The 27,415-nt window shown below is 55.3% G+C and overlaps 1 protein-coding gene across 2 annotated transcripts in view; it reads right to left on the bottom strand.

Annotated features, from left to right (window-relative positions):
- Positions 1-7,069: 7,069 nt before the first annotated feature.
- The window catches only part of clcnkb (chloride channel, voltage-sensitive Kb), a 34,098-nt gene continuing 13,752 nt past the window's right edge, over positions 7,070-27,415 (bottom strand). For both annotated transcript variants that reach the window (XM_031899626.1, XM_031899625.1), the window contains 12 exons: positions 25,701-25,883; positions 23,030-23,099; positions 22,810-22,920; positions 22,516-22,729; positions 21,353-21,486; positions 21,099-21,223; positions 13,325-13,373; positions 12,725-12,789; positions 11,631-11,699; positions 10,637-10,741; positions 10,388-10,474; positions 7,070-7,365 (listed from right to left, as the gene is read on the bottom strand). In XM_031899626.1, the coding sequence (XP_031755486.1) occupies positions 7,237-7,365; positions 10,388-10,474; positions 10,637-10,741; positions 11,631-11,699; positions 12,725-12,789; positions 13,325-13,373; positions 21,099-21,223; positions 21,353-21,486; positions 22,516-22,729; positions 22,810-22,920; positions 23,030-23,099; positions 25,701-25,883 (1,341 nt within the window). In that variant the 3' untranslated portion in view covers positions 7,070-7,236. The remainder of the gene's footprint in view (positions 7,366-10,387; positions 10,475-10,636; positions 10,742-11,630; positions 11,700-12,724; positions 12,790-13,324; positions 13,374-21,098; positions 21,224-21,352; positions 21,487-22,515; positions 22,730-22,809; positions 22,921-23,029; positions 23,100-25,700; positions 25,884-27,415) is intronic.

Genomic DNA, 27,415 nt, shown 5'->3' with positions numbered 1-27,415 from the left:
TTCATTACTGCCCCCCTTATATATTTATATATAGTGACCCCCCCTTAACTGCCCCCCCCCCCCCCCAGTGTAACCAATCCCAACTGGGCCAGCCTTTCCCCATAACTGAGCCCATTCCCTTTATCAGCTTAGTTGCCCCTTATACAATAATACCCCGTTTGAGCACTGGAGACCAAAACTGCCCGGCATATTGTAGATGGGGCTCTGTAAAGTTCCCAGGAGTTCCTGGAGCCCCAGCACCAGGAGAGGGATTGTGCCAGACAGAGGGATAAAGGCCCGGGTTGCTACGGTGGCTGACAGGGGTCACAGCCCAGCAGGGGGAGCCCCGGCACCAGGAGAGGGATTGTGCCAGACAGAGGGATAAAGGCCGGTTCGAACTACGGGCTACAGGGGTCACAGCTGCATCAGGGTGAGCCCCAGAGCACCAGGGAGGGATTGGCCACGACAGAGAGATAAAGGCCCTGGTTGCTACGGGTGGGCTGAACAGCGTCCAGTGCAGCCAGGGGAGAGCCCCGGCAAGGAGAGCGGATTGTGCCAGACAGAGAGATAAAGGCCCTGGTCTGCTACGGTGGCTGACACGGGGGTCACAGTTGCCAGCAGCGGGGCAGCCCGACACCATGAGAGGGATTGTGCCAACAAGGATAAAGGCCGCTCGTTGCTTACGGTTGGCTGGGACAGGGTCACAGTGCAGGCAAGGGGAAAGCCCCGTGCACCAGGAGAGTGGATTGTGCCAGGACAGAGAGATAAGAGGCCCTGAGTCTATGGTGGCAGACAGGCAGTCACAGCCCAGCAGGGAGCCCCGGCACCAGAGAGAGTATTGTGCCAGACAGAGGATAAAGGCCGGCGTTGCTACGGTGCTGAAGGGTCACAGTGCAGCAGGGGAGCCCCGGCACCAGGAGAGGGATGTTGTGCCAGACAGAGAGATAAAGGCCCTGCGTTGCTACGGTGGCTGACAGAGTCACAGCCAGCAGGGGAGCCCCGCACCAGAGAGCAGGATTGTGCCAGACAGAGCAAGATAAAAGCGCCCGGGTTGCCTACGGTGGCTGGACAGGGCGTCCACAGCGCAGCAGGGGGAGCCCCGGGCACCAGGAGATGATTCGTGCCAGACAGAGGGATTAAAGGCCGGGTTGCTACCGTGGCTAGACAGGTCACATTGCCAGCAGCGGGAGCCCGGCAACCAGGAGAGGGATTGTTTGCCCAGACCAGAGAGATAAAGGCCCTGGTTGCTACGGTGGCTGACAGGTGTTCACAGCCCAGCAGGAGCCCCGGCACCAGGAAGGGATTGTGCCCAGACAGAGGTGATCAAAAGGCCCTGGTTGCTACGGTTGGCTGACCAGGAGGTCACAGACCCAGCAGGGGAGGCCCGGCCACCAGCGAGAGGATTTGTAGCCAGCAGAGATAAGGATGGGGTTGCTACGGTGGTGACAGGTTCACAGTGCAAGCAGGGAAGCCCCGGGACAGGAGAGGGCACTTTGGACAGAACATAAAGGCCCGGTTGCTACGGTGGCTGACAGGGGCTCACAGTGCAGCAGGGGACCCGGACCAGGCAGAGGGGATTGTGCAGACAGAGGGATAAAGGCCCTGCGTTGCATACGGTTGGCTGACGGGTCACAGGTGAGCAGGGGGGACCCCAGACACCAGGAGAGGGATTGTGCCAGACAGAGAGATAAAGGCCCGTGGTTGCTACGGTGGCTGACAGGTCACAGTGCAGCCAGGGGGAGCCCGGCACCAGGAGAGGGAATTGTGCCAGACAAGAGAGATAAAGGGCCTCTGGTTGCTACGGTGGCTGACAGGCGGTCCACAGTGCAGCAGGGTGGCCCCGACACCAGGAGAGGGATTGTGCCAGACAGAGAGATTAAAGGGCCCTGGTTGCTACGTGGGTACAGGGGTCACAGCCAGCAGGGGGAGCCCCGGCACCAGGAGAGGGATTGTGGCCAACAGAAGGGATAAAGGGAGTGGGGTTGCTACGGTAGGCTGACAGGAGTGCACAGCCAGCAGGGGAGCCTGGCACGGAGGAAGTATTGTGCCAGAACAGAGGGACAAAGGCCCTTGCGTCTGCTACGGGCTGACAGGGGTCACAGTGCAGCAGAGGGAGCCGGCACCAGGGAGATTGCTGCCAGACAGCAGAGATAAAGGCCCTGGTTGTACGGTGGCTGAACAGGCGGTCACAGTGCAGCAGGGGGAGCCCCCGGCACCAGAGAGGATGTGCCAGACAGAGAGATAAGGCCCTGGTGCTACGGTGGGCTGACAGGAGTCACAGCCAGCAGGGGACCCCGGCACCAGGAGAGTGATTGCTGCAGACAGAAGGGATAAAGGTCGGGTTGCTACGGTGGCTGACAGGGGTCACAGTGCAGCAGAGGGAAGCCCCGGGCACCAGGAGAGGGATTGTGCCAGACAGAGAGATACAGCCCTGGTTGCTCCGGCTGGACCCAGGGTTCACACAGCCCAGCAGGGCGGAGCCCCGGCACCAGGGAGAAGGGATCTGTGCCAGACAGAAGGATAAAGCGCCCGGGTTGCTACGGTGGCTGACAGGGCACAGCCCAGCAGGGGCAGCCCCGGCACCAGAGAGAGGGATTGTGCCAGACAGATGAGATAAACGCCCTGGTTGCTACGGATCGGCTGACAGGGGTCACAGACCCAGCAGGGGTGAAGCCCCGGCACCAGGAGAGGGATGTTGTGCCAGAAAGAGAGAAAAGGCCCTGCAGTTGCTACGGTGGATGACCAGGCGGTCACAGCCCAGCAGGGGTGACCCCGGCACCAGGAGAGGGATTGCTGCCAGGACAGAGAGATACAAGGCCCTGGTTGCCTATGGTGCTGGTGACAGGGGTCAACAGTGCAAGCAGGGGGGAGCCCCGGCACCAGGAGAGGGATTGTCCAGACAGAGAATTAAGAGAATGGGTTGTACGTGCTGACAGCGTGCGACGAGTGTGCAGGCAGGGGAGCCCCGGACCAAGGAGAGGCATGTCGTGCCGAGTACAGAGAGTAAGGCCCTGTTGCTACGGGTGGCTGGACAGAGGTCACAGTGCAGCAGGGCGAGCCCCGGCACCAGAGAGAGGATTGTGCAGACAGAGAGATAAAGGGATGGGGGTTGCTACGGTGAGGTGCAGGTGGTCACAGTGCAGCAGGGGGAGCCCCTGGGGCACAGGAGAGGGATTGTGCAGGACAGGAGAGATAAAGCCCTGGGTTGGCGTACCGGGTGCTGCGGGTCCAGGCAGCCAGGGGACCCCGGCACCAGGAAGAGATCTGTGCCAGACAGAGGGAGAAAGGGATGGGGGTTGCTCGTGGTGCTGACAGGAGTCCACAGCCCCGCAAGGAGCGCCTGGCACCAGGAGAAGGTATGTGCCGAACAGTAGGGATAAGGCCCTGGTTGCTACCGGTGTGACAGGCGTCACAGCGGCCACAGGGGGAGCCTGGCCACCAGGAGAAGTATTTGTCGCCCAGACAAGGAGAAAGGCCACTGGTTGTACGGTGGCTGACAGGGGGTCACAGTGCAGAGGGGACCCCGGCACCAGGGGAGGGATTGTGCCAGACAGAGAGATAAAGGAGCCCTGGTTGCTACGGTGGCTGACAGGGGGCACAGTGCAGCAGGAGCCCGCACCAGCGAGGGATGGCCAGACGAGGATTAAAAGGGTGGGTTGCACGGTGGCTGCCAGGGTCACAGACCCAGCAGGGCGAGCCCGACACCAGGAGAGGAATGTGCAGACAGAGGATAAAGGATGGGTTTGCTACGGTGGCTGCCAGGGGTCACAGCCCAGCAAGGGGGAGCCCCGACACCAGGGAGAGAGGGATTGTTGCCAGACAGAGAGATAAAGGCCCTGGTGCTATGGTGGCTGACAGGGGTCACAGCCAGCAAAAGGGGGGAGCCCCAGGCACCAGGAGAGGGTATTGTGCCAGACAGAGGATTAAAGGCCCTGGTTGGCGACGGTGGCTGCAGGGGTCCACAGCCCCCAGCAGGGGACCCCGACACCAGGAGAGGGATTGTGCCAGACAGAGAGATAAAGCCCTGGTTGCTATTTGGGTGGCTGACAGGTCAACAGCCCAGAGGGGAAGCCCAGGCACCAGGGGAGAGGGATTGTGCCAGACAGAAGAGGAAAAGGCCTCTGATTGCTATGGTGGCTGACAGGGTCACAAGCCCAGCAGGGGAGCCCCGGACCAGGGGAGGATTGTGCCAGACAGAGAGATTAAAGGCCCTGGTTGCACGGTGGCGACAGGGGTCACAGCCCAGCAGGGGGAGCCCTGGCACCAGGAGAAAAGTATGTGCCAGAAGAGGGATAAAGGCCCTGGTTGCTACGGTGGCTGACAGGGTCACAGTGCAGCAGGGGGAGCCCGACACCAGGAGAGGGATGTGCCAAGACAGGAGATAAAGGCCGCTGGTTGCATATGGTGGCTGACAGGGGTCACAAGCCCAGCAGGGGGAGCCCCGCGCACCAGAGAGTAAGGATTGTGCCAGACAGAGAGATAAAGGCCCTGGGTGCTACGTGGCTGACAGGGGTCACAGCCACAGGCAGGGAGACCCCTGGCCACAGGAGAAGTAATTGCTGCCAGACAGACGGGATAAAGCCCTGGTGACTACGGTCGGCTGACAGGCGGTCACAGTGCAGCAGGGGGAGCCCCGGCAACCAGGGAGATTGTGCCAGACAAGAGAGATAAAGGCCCTGGTTGCATACGGTGAGCTGAACAGGGGCACAGTGCAGCAGGAGGGAGCCCCGCACCAGGAGAGGGATTGGCCAGACACAGGATAAAGGCCCTGTTGCTACGGTGGCTGACAGGGTTCACAGCCAGAGGGGAGCCGAGCAACCAGGGGAGGGATTGCGCCAGACAGAAGGCATAAAGGCCCGGTTCTACGGTGCGCTGACAGGGGTCACAGCCCAGAGGGGGCCCAGGCACCAGGAAGGGATTGTGCAGACGAGGGATAAAGGGATGGGGGTTGTACGGTATGGCTGACAGAGGGGAGGGGGGGGGAAGTCCCACAGCCAGCAGAGGGAGCCCCGGCACAGGAGAGGATATGTGCCAGACAGAGAGATAAAGCCGGGTTGCATACGGTGGATGACAGGGGTCACAGTGCAGCAGAGGGAGCCCTGGCACCAGGAGAGCGAGATTGTGCCAGACAGAGAGATAAGGCCTGGTGCCTACGGTGGCTTGGACAGGAGTCACAGAATGCAGCAGGGGAAGCCCCGACCACCAGGAGAGGGATTGTGCCAGACAGAAGAATAAGGATGGGGTTGCTACGGTGGCGACAGGAGTCCACAGCCCAGCAGGGCGGAACCCGGCACCCAGGAGAGGATTGTGCCAGACAGAGGGATAAAGGCCCGGGTTGCTACGGTGGCTGACAGGGGTCACAGCCCAGCAGGGGGAGCCCCGGCACCAGGAGAGGGATTGTGCCAGACAGAGAGATAAAGGCCCTGGTTGCTACGGTGGCTGACAGGGGTCACAGTGCAGCAGGGGGAGCCCCGGCACCAGGAGAGGGATTGTGCCAGACAGAGAGATAAAGGCCCTGGTTGCTACGGTGGCTGACAGGGGTCACAGTGCAGCAGGGGGAGCCCCGACACCAGGAGAGGGATTGTGCCAGACAGAGAGATAAAGGCCCTGGTTGCTATGGTGGGTGACAGGGGTCACAGCCCAGCAGGGGGAGCCCCGGCACCAGGAGAGGGATTGTGCCAGACAGAGGGATAAAGGGATGGGGTTGCTACGGTGGCTGACAGGGGTCACAGTGCAGCAGGGGGAGCCCCGACACCAGGAGAGGGATTGTGCCAGACAGAGAGATAAAGGCCCTGGTTGCTACGGTGGCTGACAGGGGTCACAGCCCAGCAGGGGGAGCCCCGACACCAGGAGAGGGATTGTGCCAGACAGAGGGATAAAGGCCCTGGTTGCTACGGTGGCTGACAGGGGTCACAGTGCAGCAGGGGGAGCCCCGGCACCAGGAGAGGGATTGTGCCAGACAGAGAGATAAAGGCCCTGGTTGCTACGGTGGCTGACAGGGGTCACAGCCCAGCAGGGGGAGCCCCGGCACCAGGAGAGGGATTGTGCCAGACAGAGGGATAAAGGGATGGGGTTGCTACGGTGGCTGACAGGTGTCACAGTGCAGCAGGGGGAGCCCCCGGCACCAGGAGAGGGATTGTGCCAGACAGAGAGATAAAGGCCCTGGTTGCTACGGTGGCTGACAGGGGTCACAGGTGCAGCAGGGGGAGCCCCGGCACAAGGGGAGGGATTGTGCCAGACAGAGGGATAAAGGCCCGGGTTGCTACGGTGGCTGACAGGGGTCACAGCCCAGCAGGGGAGCCCCGGCACAGGAGAGGGATTGTGCCAGACAGAGGGATAAAGGGATTGGTTGCTAACGGGTGGCTGACAGGGGTTCACAGTGCAGCAGGCGAGCCCCGACACCAGGAGAGGGATTGTGCCAGACAGAGGATAAAAGGGACGGGTTGCTACGGTGGCTGACAGGAGTCACAGCCCAGCAGGGGGAGCCCCGGCACCAGGAGAGAGATTGTGCCAGACAGAGGGATAAAGGCCCGGGTTGCTACGGTGGCTGACAGGGGTCACAGTGCAGCAGGGGGAGCCCCGGCACCAGGAGAGGGATTGTGCCAGACAGAGAGATAAAGGCCCTGGTTGCTACGGTGGCTGACAGGGGTCACAGTGCAGCAGGGGGAGCCCCGGCACCAGGAGAGGGATTGTGCCAGACAGAGGGATAAAGGCCCTGGTTGCTACGGTGGCTGACAGGGGTCACAGTGCAGCAGGGGGAGCCTCGGCACCAGGAGAGGGATTGGTTGCAGAACAGAGGGATAAAGGCCCGGGTTGCTACGGTGGCTGACAGGGGTCACAGCCCAGCAGGGGGAGCCCCGGCACCAGGAGAGGGATTGTGCCAGACAGAGAGATAAAGGCCCTGGTTGCTACGGTGGCTGACAGGGGTCACAGTGCAACCAGAGGCCCCTCCTGGTGTAGCAATGGCAATGTTAGGGGTCTTTGCTTGCAGCTCTCTCCCCCCCCTTACACAGGAACGGGCCCCTGACAGCAGGGAGGGAGGGGCTTGCAGGGCAGATGGGGCCCAGTGTGCGACAGAAGCACAGAGTGGGGCAATTAAATATGTGGGTTTTATTACAAAGAGCAATAAGGTAACAGTACATACAAGTGACACACAGCTGCCAAACCAGGCAGTGTAAGAGGAGCCAATCCCGCGGCCCCTAAGCTGAGGGCCCTGTGTACCCCAGGCTTCCCATTGGTGGCTGTTGGTGCACGCTGTCAGCTGACATTTGGTCCCGGGGCCGCTGGGGCCAATGGATTCAGGCGAATGGTCTCCTCTGACTGCTCCTGGGCTCTGGCCCTCGGGGTGAACGTCCCTTTCACTGTCCCATCCACGGCTTCCTTTATCTGTGCGAAGGGCAGAGCCACTGTTAGGCACGTGTGACATCATCACCTGACTATGACATCATCCTATGACACCATCACATGACTCTATGACACCATTGGCCCTGTCAGGGAGCTCACTGGCTACTGACTGCTTGAATATAAAGCTCTGGCTCCTGGGGGGGGGGGGTATTCCTACTTACCTTCTGCTTCACTCCCTCTCCCCTCCCCTTTCTGCCTCACAGAGTTCCCCCCATTCCTACCTACCTTCTGCTCCTCCACTCCCTCTCCCCTCTCCCCTCCCCTTTCTGCCCCACAGAGTTCCCCCCATTCCTACCTACCTTCTGCTTCACTCCCTCTCCCTCTCCCCTCCCCTTTCTGCCTCACAGAGTTCCCCCCATTCCACCTACCTTCTGCTTCACTCCCTCTCCCCTCTCCCCTCCCCTTTCTGCCTCACAGAGTTCCCCCCATTCCTACCTACCTTCTGCTTCACTCCCTCTCCCCTCCCCTTTCTGCCCCACAGAGTTCCCCCCATTCCTACCTACCTTCTGCTTCACTCCCTCTCCCCTCCCCTTTCTGCCTCACAGAGTTCCCCCCATTCCTACCTACCTTCTGCTCCACTCCCTCTCCCCTCCCCTTTCTGCCTCACAGAGTTCCCCCATTCCTACCTACCTTCTGCTCCACTCCCTCTCCCCTCTCCCCTCCCCTTTCTGCCCCCACAGAGTTCCCCCATTCCTACCTACCTTCTGCTTCACTCCCTCTCCCCATCCCCTTTCTGCCCCACAGAGTTCCCCCCATTCCTACCTACCTTCTGCTTCACTCCCTCTCTCCTCCCCTTCCTGCCCCACAGAGTTCCCCCCATTCCTACCTACCTTCTGCTTCACTCCCTTCCCCTCCCCTTCCTGGCCCACAGAGTTCCCCCCCATTCCTACTCACTTCTGCTTCACTCCCTTCCCCTCCCCTTTCTGCCCCACAGAGTTCCCCCCATTCCTACCTACCTTCTGCTTCACTCCCTCTCCCCTCCCCTTTCTGCCTCACAGAGTTCCCCCCATTCCTACCTACCTTCTGCTTCACTCCCTCTCCCCTCCCCTTTCTGCCCCACAGAGTTCCCCCCATTCCTACCTACCTTCTGCTTCACTCCCTCTCCCCTCCACCTTTCTGCCCACAGAGTTCCCCCCATTCCCTACCTACCTTCTGCTTCACTCCCTCTCCCCTCCCTTTCTGCCCCACAGAGTTCCCCCCATTCCTACCTACCTTCTGCTTCACTCCCTCTCTCCCTCCCCTTTCTGCCCCACAGAGTTCAACCCCCATTCCTACCTACCTTCTGCTTCACTCCCTCTCCCCTCCCCTTTCTCCCCACAGAGTTCCCCCATTCCTACCTACCTTCTGCTTCACTCCCTCTCCCCTCCCCTTTCTGCCTCACAGAGTTCCCCCCCATTCCTACCTACCTTCTGCTTCACTCCCTCTCTCCCCCCCTTCCTGCCCCACAGAGTTCCCCCCCATTCCTACCTACCTTCTGCTTCACTCCCTTTCCCCTCCCCTTCTGCCCCACAGAGTTCCCCCCATTCCTACCTACCTTCTGCTTCACTCCCCGTTTCCCCTCCCCTTTCTGCCCCACAGAGTTCCCCCATTCCTACCTACCTTCTGCTTCACTCCCTCTCTCCTCCCCTTCCTGCCCCACAGAGTTCCCCCCATTCCTACCTACCTTCTGCTCCACTCCCTCTCCCCTCCCCTTTCGCCCCCACAGAGTTCCCCCCATTCCTACCTACCTTCTGCTTCACTCCCTCTCCCCTCCCCTTTCTGCCCCACAGAGTTACCCCCCATTCCTACCTACCTTCTGCTTCACTCCCCTCCCTCCCCTTTCTGCCCCACAGATTCCCCCCATTCCTACCTACCTTCTGCTTCACTCCCTCTCCCCTCCCCTTTCTGCCCCACAGAGTTCCCCCCATTCCTACCTACCTTCTGCTTCACTCCCTCTCTCCTGCCCCTTCCTGCCCCACAGAGTTCCCCCCATTCCTACCTACCTTCTGCTTCACTCCCTTTCCCCATCCCCTTCTGCCCCACAGAGTTCCCCCCATTCCTACCTACCTTCTGCTTCACTCCCTTTCCCCTCCCCTTTCTGCCCCACAGAGTTCCCCCCATTCCTACCTACCTTCTGCTTCACTCCCTCTCTCCTCCCCTCTCCTGCCCCACAGAGTTCCCCCCATTCCTACCTACCTTCTGCTTCACTCCCTTTCCCCTCCCCTCTGCCCACAGAGTTCCCCCCATTCCTACCTACCTTCTGCTTCACTCCCTTTCCCTCCCCCTTCCTGCCCCACAGATGTCCCCCATCCTACCTACCTTCTGCTTCACTCCCTTTCCCCTCCCCTTTCTGCCCCACAGAGTTCCCCCATTCCTACCTACCTTCTGCTTCACTCCCTCTCTCCTCCCCTTCCTGCCCCACAGAGTTCCCCCCATTCCTACCTACCTTCTGCTTCACTCCCTCTCCCCTCCCCTTTCTGCCTCACAGAGTTCCCCCCATTCCTACCTACCTTCTGCTTCACTCCCTCTCCCTCCCCTTTCTGCCTCACAGAGTTCCCCCCATTCCACCTACCTTCTGCTTCACTCCCTCTCCCCTCCCCTTTCTGCCCCACAGAGTTCCCCCCATTCCTACCTACCTTCTGCTTCACTCCCTCTCTCCTCCCTGTTCCGCCCCACAGAGTTCCCCCCATTCCTACCTACCTTCTGCTTCACTCCCTCTCCCCTCCCCTTTCTGCCTCACAGAGTTCCCCCCATTCCTACCTACCTTCTGCTTCACTCCCTCTCTCCTCCCCTTCCTGCCCCACAGAAATTCCCCCATTCCTACCTACCTTCTGCTTCACTCCCTCTCCCCTCCCCTTTCTGCCTCACAGAGTTCCCCCCATTCCTACCTACCTTCTGCTTCACTCCCTCTCTCCTCCCCTTCCTGCCCCACAGGCTGTGAGCTATTGTGCTCACAGCCCTAACCTATAATGAGCTCATAATTCCTTGCTGAGTGATGTCATGATGATGTAAGAAGTGCAGTTACCTCAGAGAGTGAAACCACTCCCACCAGGCGCCCTATCCGAGTGACGTAGGCGGTGCGCAGGCCGAGGAGGTTGAACAAGTCGTAGCACTGAGGAGAGGAGGAATCATTGGGGCATTAGGATATCATTTCCAGTCTCCCCCCACCCTGTCCCCAGGACCCCTTCTTGCCCCCTCATCTTACCCCCCATCCTCCCTTCTGCTTCAGGCTCATCTTCTCTACCTGAACACGCCCTGCCCACATGTCTCTCACCTGATAGAGCGTCTCTTTCTCCAGCAGTCTGTAGGGAGTCGGGTCTATTGTCAGAAGTTCCAGTGGGACCTCTTCATTCAACTGGCGGCACTCCCACTCCTCCACCTGCAATGCAAACTCAGTGAGTGTTCCTGTGCCACTGGCACCGCCCCCCTGCACTCACTCCCACACTCAGTGTTCCTGTGCCACTGGCACCGCCCCCCTGCACTCACTCCCACACCATAGTGTTCCCTAGTGCCACTGGCACCGCCCCCTCACCTCACTCACACACAATAGTGCTTCCTGCTGGGCCAACTGGCACCCGGCCCCCCTGCACTCACTCCGCACACATAGTGTATCCTGTCGCCCACTTGGCACCCGCCCCCGGGTGCACTCACTCCCACACATAGTGTTCCTGTGCCACTAGGCAACCGCCCCCCTGCACTAGCACTCCCCACACATAGTGTTCCTGTGCCACTGGCACCGCCCCCCTGCACTCACTCCCACACATAGTGTTCCTGTGCCACTGGCACCGCCCCCCTGCACTCACTCCCACACATAGTGTTCCTGTGCCACTGGCACCGCCCCCCTGCACTCACTCCCACACATAGTGTTCCTGTGCCACTGGCACCCGCCCCCTGCACTCACTCCCACACATAGTGTTCCTGGCCACTGGCACCGGCCCCCTGCACTCACTCCAACACATAGTGTTCCTGTGCCACTGGCACCGCCCCCCTGCACTCACTCCCACACACAGTGTTCCTGTGCCACTGGCACCGGCCCCCTGCACTCATTCCCACACACAGTGTTCCTGTGCCACTGGCGACCGCCCCCCTGCACTCACTCCCACACACAGTGTTCCTGTGCCACTGGCACCGCCCCCCTGCACTCACTCCCACACACAGTGTTCCTGTGCCACTGGCACCGCCCCCTGCACTCACTCCCACACTTACTGGGGCTGCTCTGCTCATACTCAGGTGTCCCAGAATGCTCGGTTCCTTTGGGAGTTACTCACCATCTTTAGATAATGACTTTTGAATTTCGCTGAGCGTCTCCTCCGTGATTCTGTGCGCGTTTTTTGTTTCTAAGGAAAAGAACAGAAATCCACTCTCATGTCTGGCCTGTGCTAGCTTCTATGGATTGCAAGCTCAGTGGTTCAGTCTCTATGGATTGCAAGCTCAGTGGTTCAGTCTCTATGGATTGCAAGTTCAGTGGTTCAGTCTCTATGGATTGCAAGCTCAGTGGTTCAGTCTCTATGGATTGCAAGCTCAGTGGTTCAGTCTCTATGGATTGCAAGCTCAGTGGTTCAGTCTCTATGGATTGCAAGCTCTGGTTCAGTCTCTATGGATTGCAAGCTCAGTGGTTCAGTCTCTATGGATTGCAAGCTCAGTGGTTCAGTCTCTATGGATTGCAAGCTCAAAAAAGGTGGTTCAGTCTCTATGGATTGCAAGTATCAGTCGGTTTCAGTCTATGGATTGCAAGCTCAGTGGTTCAGTCTCTATGGATTGCAAGCTCAGTGGTTCAGTCTCTATGGATTGCAAGCTCAGTGTTCAGTCTCTATGGATTGCAAGCTCTGGTTCAGATCCTATGGATTGCAAGCTCAGTGGTTCAGTCTCTATGGATTGCAAGCTCAGTGGTTCCAAGTGTCTCTATGGATTGCAAGCTCTGGTTCAGTCTCTATGGATTGCAAGCTCAGTGGTTCAGTCTCTATGGATTGCAAGCTCACTGGTTCAGTCTATGGATTGCAAGCTCAGGGGTTCAGTCTATGGATTGCAAGCTCAGTGGTTCAGTCTCTATGGATTGCAAGCTCAGTGGTTCAGTCTCTATGGATTGCAAGCTCAGTGGTTCAGTCTCTATGGATTGCAAGCTCTGGTTCAGTCTCTATGGATTGCAAGCTCTGGTTCAGTCTCTATGGATTGTAAGCTTAATGGCTCAGTCTCTATGGATTGCAAGCTCAGTGACCCAGTTGTTATGTTTGGCAATCTGAGTGGTTTTGTCTGAAGTGCAAGCTCCTTGTTCCAGCCACTATGACTGCAAGCTCAGCAGAACATTCCCTAAATGTTTCAGTCCATTTGGGTTGCAGGGTGCCGGGAGCGCAGCATCACTTACCTCCTCACTCTCATACACGACAGTCTCCTGGGCGCTGTAAGTGGTGTCTGAGTACTCACACTCCTCTGCAAATAGGGAGAAGCACAGGGGCCAATCAGCAGCCTCACATAAACTGCACTCCTGGTTCCCTCAGTAGTATATCCCTCTGATGGCATCTCACAGGGGGAGGGGGGGGACTAGAAAACTCTGATGGCAGCTTATAGGAGGTAGGGACAAGGAGTCTGTAACTCAAGCAGTGGGTGGGGCTAGAACACTGATGGCAGCTTATAGGAGGGAGGGACAAGGAGTCTGTAACTCAAGCAGTGGGTGGGGCTAGAACACTCTGATGGAAGCCTATTAGGGGAGGGGGTAATAAACATGCATAGCATTACATGGAGACATGAAAGAAATGGAATGGGGGTGGATAATGGGGCCACCAAGCCAATAACACTGCTGCAGTTTCCCATAGCAACGCATCAGCTCTATGCATTTATGTTTTACCTTACAGTAGACTGACCAAAATGAATCAGTAATTGGTTTCTATTGGTACCTGCCATTTGGCACCAACGTTAGCCTGTTCATAGGCCGGAGAGACTGACCCATATGGCACTGGGTACTCACCAATCTTATGCAGGTCGGTCTTTTCATCAGTTCCATTCTCTCCCGAGGGCTGAAACGAAGGAAAATGCTGTTGATCTAGATTATTCCTTGGGCGTCCCTCTATCCTCCATGCTACAACAGAGCAGGAGTGCTATGAGTGCAGCAGGGGCGCTATGAGTGCAGCAGGAGTGCTATGAGTGCAGCAGGGGTGCTATGAGTGCAGCAGGAGTGCTATGGGTGCAGCAGGAGTGCTATGAGTGCAGCAGGGGCGCTATGGGTGCAGCAGGAGCGCCATGAGTGCAGCAGGAGTGCTATGAGTGCAGCAGGGGCGCTATGAGTGCAGCAGGAGTGCTATGAGTGCAGCAGGAGTGCTATGAGTGCAGCAGGGGCGCTATGAGTGCAGCAGGAGCGCCATGAGTGCAGCAGGAGCGCCATGAGTGCTATGAGTGCAGCAGGGGCGCTATGAGTGCAGCAGGAGCGCCATGAGTGCAGCAGGAGTGCTATGAGTGCAGCAGGGGCGCTATGAGTGCAGCAGGAGTGCTATGAGTGCAGCAGGAGTGCTATGAGTGCAGCAGGGGCGCTATGGGTGCAGCAGGAGCGCCATGAGTGCAGCAGGAGTGCTATGAGTGCAGCAGGGGGCGCTATGAGTGCAGCAGGAGCGTTATGATGCAGCAAGGGGCGCTATGAATGCAGCAGGGGTCTATGAGTGCACGCAGGGGTGCTATGGGTGCAGCAGGAGCGCCAGTGAGTGCAGTAGGAGCGCTATGAGTGGCAGCAGGGGCGCATGCATGCAGCAGGAGCGCTATGAATGCATAGGAGCACTATGAATGCAGCAGGGGTGCTATGAGTGCAGCAGGAGCGCCATGAGTGCAGCAGGAGTGCTATGAGTGCAGCAGGGGCGCTATGAGTGCAGCAGGGGCGCTATGGGTGCAGCAGGAGCGCTATGAATGCAGCAGGAGCGCTATGAATGCAGCAGGGGTGCTATGAATGCAGCAGGAGTGCTATGAATGCAGCAGGGGTGCTATGGATGCAGCAGGAGTGCTATGAGTGCAGCAGGGGTGCAATGAATGTAGCAGGAGCGCTATGAGTGCAGCAGGAGTGCTATGAAGTACAGGGATGCTATGGGTGCAGCCAAGAGTGCTATGGATGCAGCAGGAGTGCTATGAATGCAGCAGGAGCACTATGAGTGCAGCAGGGGTGCTATGAGTGCAGGCAGGGGTGCTATGAGTGCAGCAGAAGTGGCTATGAGTGCAGCAAAAGTGCTATGAGTGCAGCAGGGGTGCTATGAGTGCAGCAGGAGTGCTATGAAGTGCAGCAGGAGTGCTATGAGTGCAGGCAGGAGTGCTATGAGTGCAGCAGGAGTGCTATGAGTGCAGCAGGGGTGCTATGAGTGCAGCAGGGGGCGCTATGGGTGCAGCAGGAGCGCCATGAGTGCAGCAGGAGTGCTATGAGTGCAGCAGGGGCGCTATGAGTGCAGCAGGAGTGCTATGAGTGCAGCAGGAGTGCTATGAGTGCAGCAGGGGCGCTATGAGTGCAGCAGGAGCGCCATGAGTGCAAGGCAGGAAGCGCCATGAGTGCCGTATGAGTGCAGCAGGGGCGCTATGAGTGCAGCGGAGCGCCATGAGTGCAGCAGGAGTGCTATGAGTGCAGCAGGGGCGCTATGAGTGCAGCAGGAGTGCTATGAGTGCAGCAGGAGTGCTATGAGTGCAGCAGGGGCGCTATGGGTGCAGCAGGAGCGCCATGAGTGCAGCAGGAGTGCTATGAGTGCAGCAGGGGCGCTATGAGTGCAGCAGGAGCGTTATGAGTGCAGCAGGGGCGCTATGAATGCAGCAGGGGTGCTATGAGTGCAGCAGGGGTGCTATGGGTGCAGCAGGAGCGCCATGAGTGCAGTAGGAGCGCTATGAGTGCAGCAGGGGCGCTATGCATGCAGCAGGAGCGCTATGAATGCAGTAGGAGCACTATGAATGCAGCAGGGGTGCTATGAGTGCAGCAGGAGCGCCATGAGTGCAGCAGGAGTGCTATGAGTGCAGCAGGGGCGCTATGAGTGCAGCAGGGGCGCTATGGTGCAGCAGGAGCGCTATGAATGCAGCAGGAGCGCTATGAATGCAGCAGGGGTGCTATGAATGCAGCAGGAGTGCTATGAATGCAGCAGGGGTGCTATGGATGCAGCAGGAGTGCTATGAGTGCAGCAGGGGTGCAATGAATGTAGCAGGAGCGCTATGAGTGCAGCAGGAGTGCTATGAATGTAGCAGGGATGCTATGGGTGCAGCAAGAGTGCTATGGATGCAGCAGGAGTGCTATGAATGCAGCAGGAGCACTATGAGTGCAGCAGGGGTGCTATGAGTGCAGCAGGGGTGCTATGAGTGCAGCAGAAGTGCTATGAGTGCAGCAAAAGTGCTATGAGTGCAGCAGGGGTGCTATGAGTGCAGCAGGAGTGCTCATGAGTGCAGCAGGGAGTGCTATGAGTGCAGCAGGAGTGCTATGAGTGCAGCAGGGGTGCTATGAGTGCAGCAGGGGCGGCTATGAGTGCAGCAGAAATGCTATGAGTGCAGCAGGGTGCTAGAGTGCAGCAGAGGCGCTATGAGTGCAGCAGAAGTGCTATGAGTGCAGCAGAGTGCTATGAATGCAGCAAAAGTGCTATGAGTGCAGCAGGAGTGCTATGAGTGCAGCAAAAGTGCTATGAGTACAGCAGAATTGCTATGAGTGCAGCAGGGGTGCTATGAGTGCAGCAGGGGTGCTATGAGTGCAGCAGAAGTGCTATGAGTGCAGCAAAAGTGCTATGAATGCAGCAGGAGCACTATGAGTGCAGCAGGGGTGCTATGAGTGCAGCAGGGGTGCTATGAGTGCAGCAGAAGTGCTATGAGTGCAGCAGGGTGCTATGAGTGCAGCAGGGGTGCTATGAGTGCAGCAGGAGTGCTATGAGTGCAGCAGGAGTGCTATGAGTGCAGCAGGGGTGCTATGAGTGCAGCAGGAGTGCTATGAGTGCAGCAGGAGTGCTATGAGTGCAGCAGGAGTGTATGGCAGAGGGTGCTTGAGGCAGCAGGAGTGCTATGAGTGCAGCAGGAGTGCTATGAGTGCAGCAGGAGTGCTATGAGTGCAGCAGGAGTGCTATTGAGTGCAGCAGGAGTGCTATGAGTGCAGCAGGAGGCTATGAGTGCAGGCAGGGTGCTATGAGTGCAGCAGGAGTGCTATGAGTGCAGCAGGGTGCTAGTGCAGCAGGAGTGCTATGAGTGCAGCAGGAGTGCTATGAGTGCAGCAGGGGTGCTATGAGTGCAGCAGAAATGCTATGAGTGCATCAGGGGTGCTATGAGTGCAGCAGGGGTGCTATGAGTGCAGCAGAGGCGCTATGAGTGCAGCAGAAGTGCTATGAGTGCAGCAGGAGTGCTATGAATGCAGCAAAAGTGCTATGAGTGCAGCAGGAGTGCTATGAGTGCAGCAAAAGTGCTATGAGTGCAGCAGGAGTGCTATGAATGCAGCAAAAGTGCTATGAGTGCAGCAGGAGTGCTATGAATGCAGCAAAAGTGCTATGAGTACAGCAGAATTGCTATGAGTGCAGCAGGGGTGCTATGAGTGCAGCAGGGGTGCTGCAAAGGGATATTGCAGCTAGGAGTAAAAAGAATCCAAAATTATTTTTTAATTATGTGAATAGTAAAAAAATGAAGCAAGAAGGGGTGGGAACTTTATTATCACGGGGAGGTACGTTGGTTGATGAGAACGGGGAAAAAGCTGAAATTTTGAACTCTTATTTTTCATCTGTCTATACATCTGAGGAGCCAGATAATGAAGGCTTCCCTTTTAATATGCCCAGTGCTAGTAATTTAGCTACTGGCGCGTGGGTCACTCAGGAGGAAATTCAAAAGAGACTTGAACATGTAAAGGTAAACAAAGGTCCAGGGCCGGATGGGATTCATCCCAGGGTATTAAATGAGCTGAGCGCTGTGATTGCCAAGCCTCTTCACATAATTTTTCAGGATTCGTTGAGGTTTGGCATGGTGCCGAGAGACTGGCGGATTGCTAATGTGGTGCCGTTATTTAAAAAGGGATCTCGTTCTCAGCCTGGAAACTATAGGCCTGTTAGTCTGACATCAGTAGTAGGAAAGCTTCTGGAAGGGGTAATAAGGGATAGGATAGTTGAATACATTGCAGTTCACAATACTATTAGTTTGTGCCAGCATGGTTTTATGGGTAACAGATCTTGCCAGACTAATTTAGTCGCCTTTTATGAGGAGGTGAGCAGGAACCTTGATGCTGGAATGGCAGTTGATGTCATCTACTTAGATTTTGCTAAAGCGTTTGATACAGTACCTCACAGAAGGTTAATGATCAAATTGAGGAATATTGGCCTAGAACATAATATTTGTAATTGGATAGAGAACTGGCTGAAGGATAGAGTACAAAGAGTGGGGGGAAATGGAACATTTTCTAATTGGACCAGTTTGGTTAGTGGGTACCGCAGGGGTCAGTCCTTGGGCCTTTGCTGTTTAACTTGTTTATTAATGCCCTGGGGGGGGGCATAGAGAGTACTGTTTCTATTTTTGCTGATGACACTAAATTGTGCAAAACTATAAGTTCCATGCAGGATGTGCCGCTTTGCAGAGCGATTTGACTGGGAAACTGGGCAGCAAACTGGGAAATGAGGTTCAATGTTGATAAGTGCAAAGTTATGCATTTTGGTAGGAATAATATAAACGCAAACTATCTACTGAATGGGAGTGTGTTGGGGGCATCCTTAATGGAGAAGGATCTGGGGGTTTTTGTTGATAACAAGTTGTCTAATTCCAGGCAGTGTCATTCTGTGGCTACTAAAGCAAATAAAGTGCTGTCTTGTATAAAAAAGGGCATTGACTCAAGGGATGAGAACATATTTTTGCCGCTTTATAGGTCCCTGGTAAGGCCTCACCTTGAGTATGGGGGGCAGTGACAGTGAGTATGGGGGGGCAGTGACAGTGAGTATGGGGGGCAGTAACAGTGAGTATGCAGTGCAGTTTTGGGCTCCAGTCCTTAAGAAGGATATTAATGAGCTGGAGAGAGTGCAGAGACTGCAACTAAACTGGTTAAGGGGATGGAAGGGTTAAACTATGAGGTGAGACTGTCAGGGTTGGGGTTGTTTTCTCTGGAAAAGAGGCGCTTGCGAGGGGACATGATTACTCTGTACAAGTACATTAGAGGGGATTATAGGCAGTTGGTGGATGTTCTTTTTTCCCATAAAAACAATCAGCGCACCAGAGGTCACCCCTATAGATTAGAGGAACGGAGCTTCCATTTGAAGCAGCGTAGGGGGTTCCTCACGGTGAGGGCAGTGAGGGGGTTGGGGAATGCCCTGCCGGGGGATGTTGGGTAGGGGGTTCCTCACGGTGAGGGCAGTGAGGGGGTTGGGGAATGCCCTGCCGGGGGATGTTGGGTAGGGGGTTCCTCACGGTGAGGGCAGTGAGGGGGTTGGGGAATGCCCTTCCTAGTGATGGAGTAATGGCAGACTCTGTTAATGCCTTTAAGAGGGGCCTGGATGAGTTTTTGAACAAGCAGAATATCCAAGGCTATTGTGATACTAATATCTACAGTTAGTACTAGTGGGTGTATATATAGTTTATGTATGTGAGTGTATAGATTGGTTAGTATAGGGTGTGGGTGCTGGGTTTACTCGGATGGGTTGAACTTGATGGACAATGGTCTTTTTTCAACCCTATGTAACTATGTAACTATGAGTGCAGCAGAAGTGCTATGAGTGCAGCAAAAGTGCTATGAGTGCAGCAGGGGTGCTATGAGTGCAGCAGAAGTGCTATGAGTGCAGCAGGAGTGCTATGGGTGCAGCAGGGGTGCTATGAGTGCAGCAGGATTGCTATGAGTGCAGCAGGGGTGCTATGAGTGCAGCAGGAGTGATATGAGTGCAGCAGGAGTGCTATGAGTGCAGCAGGGGTGCTATGAGTGCAGCAGGGGCGCTATGAGTGCAGCAGAAATGCTATGAGTGCAGCAGGGGTGCTATGAGTGCAGCAGGGGTGCTATGAGTGCAGCAGAGGCGCTATGAGTGCAGCAGAAGTGCTATGAGTGCAGCAGGAGTGCTATGAGTGCAGCAGGGTGCTATGAGTGCAGCAGGGGTGCTATGAGTGCAGCAGAAGTGCTATGAGTGCAGCAGGGGTGCTATGAGTGCAGCAGGGGTGCTATGAGTGCAGCAGGGGTGCTATGAGTGCAGCAGGAGTGCTATGAGTGCAGCAGGGGTGCTATGAGTGCAGCAGGAGTGCTATGAGTGCAGCAGGGGTGCTATGAGTGCAGCAGGGGCGCTATGAGTGCAGCAGAAATGCTATGAGTGCAGCAGGGGTGCTATGAGTGCAGCAGGGGTGCTATGAGTGCAGCAGGGGTGCTATGAGTGCAGCAGAAGTGCTATGAGTGCAGCAAAAGTGCTATGAGTGCAGCAGGGGTGCTATGAGTGCAGCAGGGGTGCTATGAGTGCAGCAGGAGTGCTATGAGTGCAGCAAAGTGCTATGAGTGCAGCAGGGGTGCTATGAGTGCAGCAGGAGTGCTATGAGTGCAGCAGGAGTGCTATGAGTGCAGCAGGAGTGCTATGAGTGCAGCAGGGGTGCTATGAGTGCAGCAGGAGTGCTATGAGTGCAGCAGGGGTGCTATGAGTGCAGCAGGGGTGCTATGAGTGCAGCAGGAGTGCTATGAGTGCAGCAGGAGTGCTATGAGTGCAGCAGAAGTGCTATGAGTGCAGCAGGAGTGCTATGAGTGCAGCAGGGGTGCTATGAGTGCAGCAGGAGTGCTATGAGTGCAGCAGGAGTGCTATGAGTGCAGCAGGGGTGCTATGAGTGCAGCAGGAGTGCTATGAGTGCAGCAGGAGTGCTATGAGTGCAGCAGAAGTGCTATGAGCATGCTATGAGTGCAGCAGAAGTTGCTATGAGTGCAGCAGGGGTGCTATGTGCAGCAGGTGCATGGTGCAGCAGGGTGCTATGAGTGCAGCAGGAGTGCTATGAGTGCAGCAGGAAGTGCTATGAGTGCAGCAGGGGTGCTGTGAGTGCAGCAGGAGTGCTATGAGTGCAGCAGGGGTGCTATGAGTGCAGCAGGAGTGCTATGAGTGCAGCAGGAGTGCTATGAGTGCAGCAGGGGTGCTATGAGTGCAGCAGGAGTGCTATGAGTGCAGCAGGAGTGCTATGAGTGCAGCAGGAGTGCTATGAGTGCAGCAGGAGTGCTATGAGTGCAGCAGGGGTGCTATGAGTGCAGCAGGGGTGCTATGAGTGCAGCAGGAGTGCTATGAGTGCAGCAGGGGTGCTATGAGTGCAGCAGGAGTGCTATGAGTGCAGCAGGAGTGCTATGAGTGCAGCAGGGGTGCTATGAGTGCAGCAGGAGTGCTATGAGTGCAGCAGGAGTGCTATGAGTGCAGCAGGGGTGCTATGAGTGCAGCAGGAGTGCTATGAGTGCAGCAGGGGTGCTATGAGTGCAGCAGGGGTGCTATGAGTGCAGCAGGGGTGCTATGAGTGCAGCAGGGGTGCTATGAGTGCAGCAGAAGTGCTATGAGTGCAGCAGGAGTGCTATGAGTGCAGCAGGAGCAGGCAGTACCCTCACTCACAGGAATCCTTTAATCCTATTGAGCCCACAGAGGACAACTTGTTGGTTCCTTGTCACCCAGCTCCCCATGGCCGCCATGTTTTCTCTGCATGTCTCATAACCACCTTATTCACACCTCACTGCCACCCCCCTCACATGATTTATTCTCATTATCCCCAACCTTTCTTCATAAATCTCCACCTTCACAACAACCCCACCCTCACACTATCCCAGCCAGTCCGCTCTGTCCAGCACTCACAGTTATGGGGAATTTTCCCCCAGTCTTGTCCAGCATGAATTGGATCCTGCGCTCGGTGCTCAGCTGCTCGGCCAGTAGCTTGGCCAGGCTCTTCCGACTGAAACAGCCCAGGAGAACCTTGGATTCTGCCGATGGGAGAAAGGTATAAGCAGAGTTCTACATGGGTTAAAGCGCCGCGAGGAAGGACAGAGACAGAGGAACAACTAGTTCATGGACTTTACATAAGAAACAGAGGAACATTGACGATTACAAACCTTCTGAATCCACAAAGGGGAATTGCTTCAGTTCAGAGGATTTGAGGAGACTCCGTATGTCCCTGTATCTAAATCCTTTCACCAGATATTGCAAGTCGGTCACCATAAAGTCCTCAGCACAGATATCATGGGCACTGGGGGCACAAAGTCATCTTCCTTACATATCATATTTACTGCTAGTATTACACTGACACACACGCTATAACTGCCCTATAGTATAAATGGGATATATGGGGGGACTGTGCCCTATACACTGACACACACGCTATAACTGCCCTATAGTATAAATGGGATATTTGGGGGGGCTGTGCCCTATACACTGACACACACACACCCTATAACTGCCCTATAGTATAAATGGGATATTTGGGGGGGCTGTGCCCTATACACTGACACACACACCCTATAACTGCCCTATAGTATAAATGGGATATATGGGGGGACTGTGCCCTATACACTGACACACACACACCCTATAACTGCCCTATAGTATAAATGGGATATATGGGGGGGACTGTGCCCTATACACTGACACACCCACACCCTATAACTGCCCTATAGTATAAATGGGATATATGGGGGGACTGTGCCCTATACACTGACACACACACACCCTATAACTGCCCTATAGTATAAATGGGATATATGGGGGGACTGTGCCCTATACACTGACACACACACCCTATAACTGCCCTATAGTATAAATGGGATATATGGGGGGACTGTGCCCTATACACTGACACACACACACCCTATAACTGCCCTATAGTATAAATGGGATATATGGGGGGACTGTGCCCTATACACTGACACACACACCCTATAACTGCCCTATAGTATAAATGGGATATATGGGGAGACTGTGCCCTATACACTGACACACACACACACCCTATAACTGCCCTATAGTATAAATGGGATATATGGGGGGACTGTGCCCTATACACTGACACACACACCCTATAACTGCCCTATAGTATAAATGGGATATATGGGGGGACTGTGCCCTATACACTGACACATACACACCCTATAACTGCCCTATAGTATAAATGGGATATATGGGGGGACTGTGCCCTATACACTGACACACACACACCCTATAACTGCCCTGGAATAGACTTCAGGCTGTACCCAGTTGCTACACGTTGTGCATCACTGACCTGTTCTGCCCCATTGCAAGCTTCGGAAGGTACGGAAGTTTCTTGATAATAACAATGAGGTCAAAGAAGGAACTTTGGTAGTTCTGGCTAATGGCGTTTGCAATAAGAACAGCAATGAGGACAGGCAGGATATGGGACATCTGTCCAGAGAGCTCAAACACCAGCAGGGCTGTGGATAAGGTTTGTGTAACGGCACCAGAATACGCAGCAGCACCTGGGGAAAGGGAGAGAGTCATGGGGTGGGGGGGGATATTATATATATATTATGGGGAGTCAGTCATTCTGTGTCTGTACCTGCCAGTGCGTATCCTGCGGGGGTTATCTTGATGGGGATTCCCTCAGAGACAATCCCATTGGGAAAGATTTTTGCCATGATCTCTCCATAAAGCCTTCCGAGTCCAGCGCCTGTGAGAGGGGAACAGTTACTTGTGTAAAGTAGGGAGTACATATGTGTGTGAGGGGGTATCAACCTGCCCCAGTCACCCCACCATCCATATTAATAGATGCTACCTACCATAGACAAAGACAGGAAGGAAGTAACCCGCCGGGATAATCATGGTGTTGGCAAACAGGAGCATAAAGAACTGGAGAAGAAGAGAAAATCCATAAGAATAAAAGCTGTGCCACAATAGGAGATCCATTTTAACATCCCTGGGTCCCAGTAGCCCTGCCTCTGCCCATTCTCTCAAATGCTACAGGCTGGCCAGCTGGGGGTGAGTAGCCTTAGGGGCTTATCACTAGCCCTTAATAGGGGCACTGCTGCCATGAGATGAGCCCACAAGTTATGGGGGGCACCAAGAGGGAGGTTAGGTACAGCCAAATGGGGGGCACCAAGAGGGAGGTTAGGTACAGCCAAATGGGGCGGCACCAAGAGGGAGGTTAGGTACAGCCAAATGGGGCGGCACCAAGAGGGAGGTTAGGTACATCCAAATGGGGCAGCACCAAGAGGGAGGTTAGGTACATCCAAATGGGGCGGCGCCAAGAGGGAGGTTAGGTACAGCCAAATGGGGGGCACCAAGAGGGAGGTTAGGTACATCCAAATGGGGGGCACCAAGAGGGAGGTTAGGTACAGCCAAATGGGGGGCACCAAGAGGGAGGTTAGGTACAGCCAAATGGGGGGCACCAAGAGGGATGTTAGGTACATCCAAATGGGGCGGCACCAAGAGGGAGGTTAGGTACAGCCAAATGGGGCGGCACCAAGAGGGAGGTTAGGTACAGCCAAATGGGGCGGCACCAAGAGGGAGGTTAGGTACAGCCAAATGGGGCGGCACCAAGAGGGATGTTAGGTACAGCCAAATGGGGGGCACCAAGAGGGAGGTTAGGTACAGCCAAATGGGGCGGCACCAAGAGGGAGGTTATGTACAGCCAAATGGGGGGCACCAAGAGGGAGGTTAGGTACAGCCAAATGGGGCGGCACCAAGAGGGAGGTTAGGTACAGCCAAATGGGGGGCACCAAGAGGGAGGTTAGGTACAGCCAAATGGGGGGCACCAAGAGGGAGGTTAGGTACAGCCAAATAGGGCGGCACCAAGAGGGAGGTTAGGTACAGCCAAATGGGGGGCAACAAGAGGGAGGTTAGGTACATCCAAATGGGGCGGCACCAAGGGGGAGGTTAGGTACATCCAAATGGGGGGCACCAAGAGGGAGGTTAGGTACAGCCAAATGGGGCGGCACCAAGAGGTAGGTTAGGTACAGCCAAATGGGGGGCACCAAGAGATAGGTTAGGTACAGCCAAATGGGGGGCCACCAAGAGGGAGGTTAGGTACATCCAAATGGGGCGGCACCAAGAGGGAGGTTAGGTACAGCCAAATGGGGCGGCACCAAGAGGGAGGTTAGGTACATCCAAATGGGGGGCACCAAGAGGGAGGTTAGGTACAGCCAAATGGGGGGCACCAAGAGGGAGGTTAGGTACAGCCAAATGGGGCGGCACCAAGAGGGAGGTTAGGTACAGCCAAATGGGGGGCACCAAGAGGGAGGTTAGGTACAGCCAAATGGGGGGCACCAAGAGGGAGGTTAGGTACAGCCAAATGGGGGGCACCAAGAGGGAGGTTAGGTACAGCCAAATGGGGGCACCAAGAGGGATGTTAGGTACATCCAAATGGGGGGCACCAAGAGGGAGGTTAGGTACAGCCAAATGGGGGGCACCAAGAGGGATGTTAGGTACAGCCAAATGGGGGGCACCAAGAGGGAGGTTAGGTACAGCCAAATGGGGGGCACCAAGAGGGAGGTTAGGTACATCCAAATGGGGGACACCAAGAGGGAGGTTAGGTACATCCAAATGGGGGGCACCAAGAGGGAGGTTAGGTACAGCCAAATGGGGGGCACCAAGAGGGAGGTTAGGTACAGCCAAATGGGGGGCACCAAGAGGGAGGTTAGGTACAGCCAAATGGGGGGCACCAAGGGGAGGTTAGGTACAGCCAAATGGGGGGCACCAAGAGGGAGGTTAGGTACAGCCAAATGGGGCGGCACCAAGAGGGAGGTTAGGTACAGCCAAATGGGGCGGCACCAAGAGGGAGGTCAGGTAACCTAGGAAAACATTTAAAGGTTGGGATATTCACACGACCCCTAGAGAGCTGCAGGACTAACAGCTGTTTGGGACAGATTAGCAGCAGAGAAGTTTGATTGAGAGCCCATTATCGCTCAATGCACTAGCTATGCTGCCCCCACTCCTGTGTTGTTACTGGATATCTCTGAGATTGTTGCTCTCACCCATGGAGGGGTCTTTTCTACTAACCGTCCAGATGACGGGGGCAATTCTAGTGATAGCTACAGGCAGAATGCTTGGCTAAAGGGGCCCCTATGCAAGTGGGCAGCAGCCTGATAGTGATTATACTGGTGGAAATCCTGGCCCAGCCTGGGGACAAGCATCAGTTAGGCCCAGTAGCAACGCAGTCACAGCCAGCAAGGTCTAAGGCAACACTATTAACTGAATGACTATATCTGAGCTTCGGGAATTCAGGGAGTTATAATTCAGATACTCATGTTGCTGCAATAGAATGTCAGTACTGCACCAACATGGCCTCTTTCATGCGACCAATAAAATCAAAGATGTAAGGAACCCAATACACAGGCTTACTCAGTATGGAGGGTGGCAAATTTTATGAAAATATTCATAACTGTTGGCGGTGGGTTTCCAACAGGCATTCAGGCTAAAGCCCAGGCTTATGTATGAATTTCAGGAACTTACTTTCAGTACCACAAAGCAGGTCAGTATCTCTAAAGTTGACATATTAGGGTGAGTCCACTGCAGAAAGTTGTTACTGTAGCTGGGATTAGGGGGCTGGCCAGAGATGTTTGCACCCAGGGAGAGTTCCTCGATGCCCCAGGTTATGTTGTTGAAGAATGTCTCTAGATGTTCCTTCATTGTCAGCTAATGAGGGAGTAAAGGGTTATTTTTCTGATGGCCATAAAAAAGGAATATCCAACAAAAAAAAGAAGGAAATATATTTTAAAGGGCAATAAGAGAAGAGAAAATAGCGGGAAAAGAAGCAAGAAATCAAGGCAGGTAAAGACTGAAGGGTCAAACATGGTGGGGAGGTGAGAAGCCTTACAGGACATGGAAACCTGAAATCACTTGGGTACCAATTAGTTTGGAACCCCCAGATGTAGGGTAGAGAGAGGATAGAAGGAGAAGGCAAGGGATGAGAGGAGTGGATAGAGGGCAGATGTAGGGTAGAGAGAGGATAGAAGGAGAAGGCAAGGGATGAGAGGAGTGGATAGAGGGCAGATGTAGGGTAGAGAGAGGATAGAAGGAGAAGGCAAGGGATGAGAGGAGTGGATAGAGGGCAGATGTAGGGTAGAGAGAGGATAGAAGGAGAAGGCAAGGGATGAGAGGAGTGGATAGAGGGCAGATGTAGGGGAGAGAGAAGATAGAAGGAGAAGGCAAGGGATGAGAGGAGTGGATAGAGGGCAGATGTAGGGTAGAGAGAGGATAGAAGGAGAAGGCAAGGGATGAGAGGAGTGGATAGAGGGCAGATGTAGGGTAGAGAGAGGATAGAAGGAGAAGGCAAGGGATGAGAGGAGTGGATAGAGGGCAGATGTAGGGTAGAGAGAAGATAGAAGGAGAAGGCAAGGGATGAGAGGAGTGGATAGAGGGCAGATGTAGGGTAGAGAGAAGATAGAAGGAGAAGGCAAGGGATGAGAGGAGTGGATAGAGGGCAGATGTAGGGTAGAGAGAGGATAGAAGGAGAAGGCAAGGGATGAGAGGAGTGGATAGAGGGCAGATGTAGGGTAGAGAGAAGATAGAAGGAGAAGGCAAGGGATGAGAGGAGTGGATAGAGGGCAGATGTAGGGTAGAGAGAAGATAGAAGGAGAAGGCAAGGGATGAGAGGAGTGGATAGAGGGTAGATGTAGGGTAGAGAGAGGATAGAAGGAGAAGGCAAGGGATGAGAGGAGTGGATAGAGGGCAGATGTAGGGTAGAGAGAGGATAGAAGGAGAAGGCAAGGGATGAGAGGAGTGGATAGAGGGTAGATGTAGGGTAGAGAGAAGATAGAAGGAGAAGGCAAGGGATGAGAGGAGTGGATAGAGGGCAGATGTAGGGTAGAGAGAAGATAGAAGGAGAAGGCAAGGGATGAGAGGAGTGGATAGAGGGTAGATGTAGGGTAGAGAGAAGATAGAAGGAGAAGGCAAGGGATGAGAGGAGTGGATAGAGGGTAGATGTAGGGTAGAGAGAAGATAGAAGGAGAAGGCAAGGGATGAGAGGAGTGGATAGAGGGCAGATGTAGGGTAGAGAGAGGATAGAAGGAGAAGGCAAGGGATGAGAGGAGTGGATAGAGGGTAGATGTAGGGTAGAGAGAAGATAGAAGGAGAAGGCAAGGGATGAGAGGAGTGGATAGAGGGCAGATGTAGGGTAGAGAGAGGATAGAAGGAGAAGGCAAGGGATGAGAGGAGTGGATAGAGGG

The sequence above is a fragment of the Xenopus tropicalis genome, chromosome 3 (genome assembly GCF_000004195.4).
Source record: "Xenopus tropicalis strain Nigerian chromosome 3, UCB_Xtro_10.0, whole genome shotgun sequence".
In the NCBI taxonomy this organism is placed as follows: domain Eukaryota; kingdom Metazoa; phylum Chordata; class Amphibia; order Anura; family Pipidae; genus Xenopus; species Xenopus tropicalis.
This window is presented reverse-complemented; position numbering and strand designations above follow the sequence as displayed.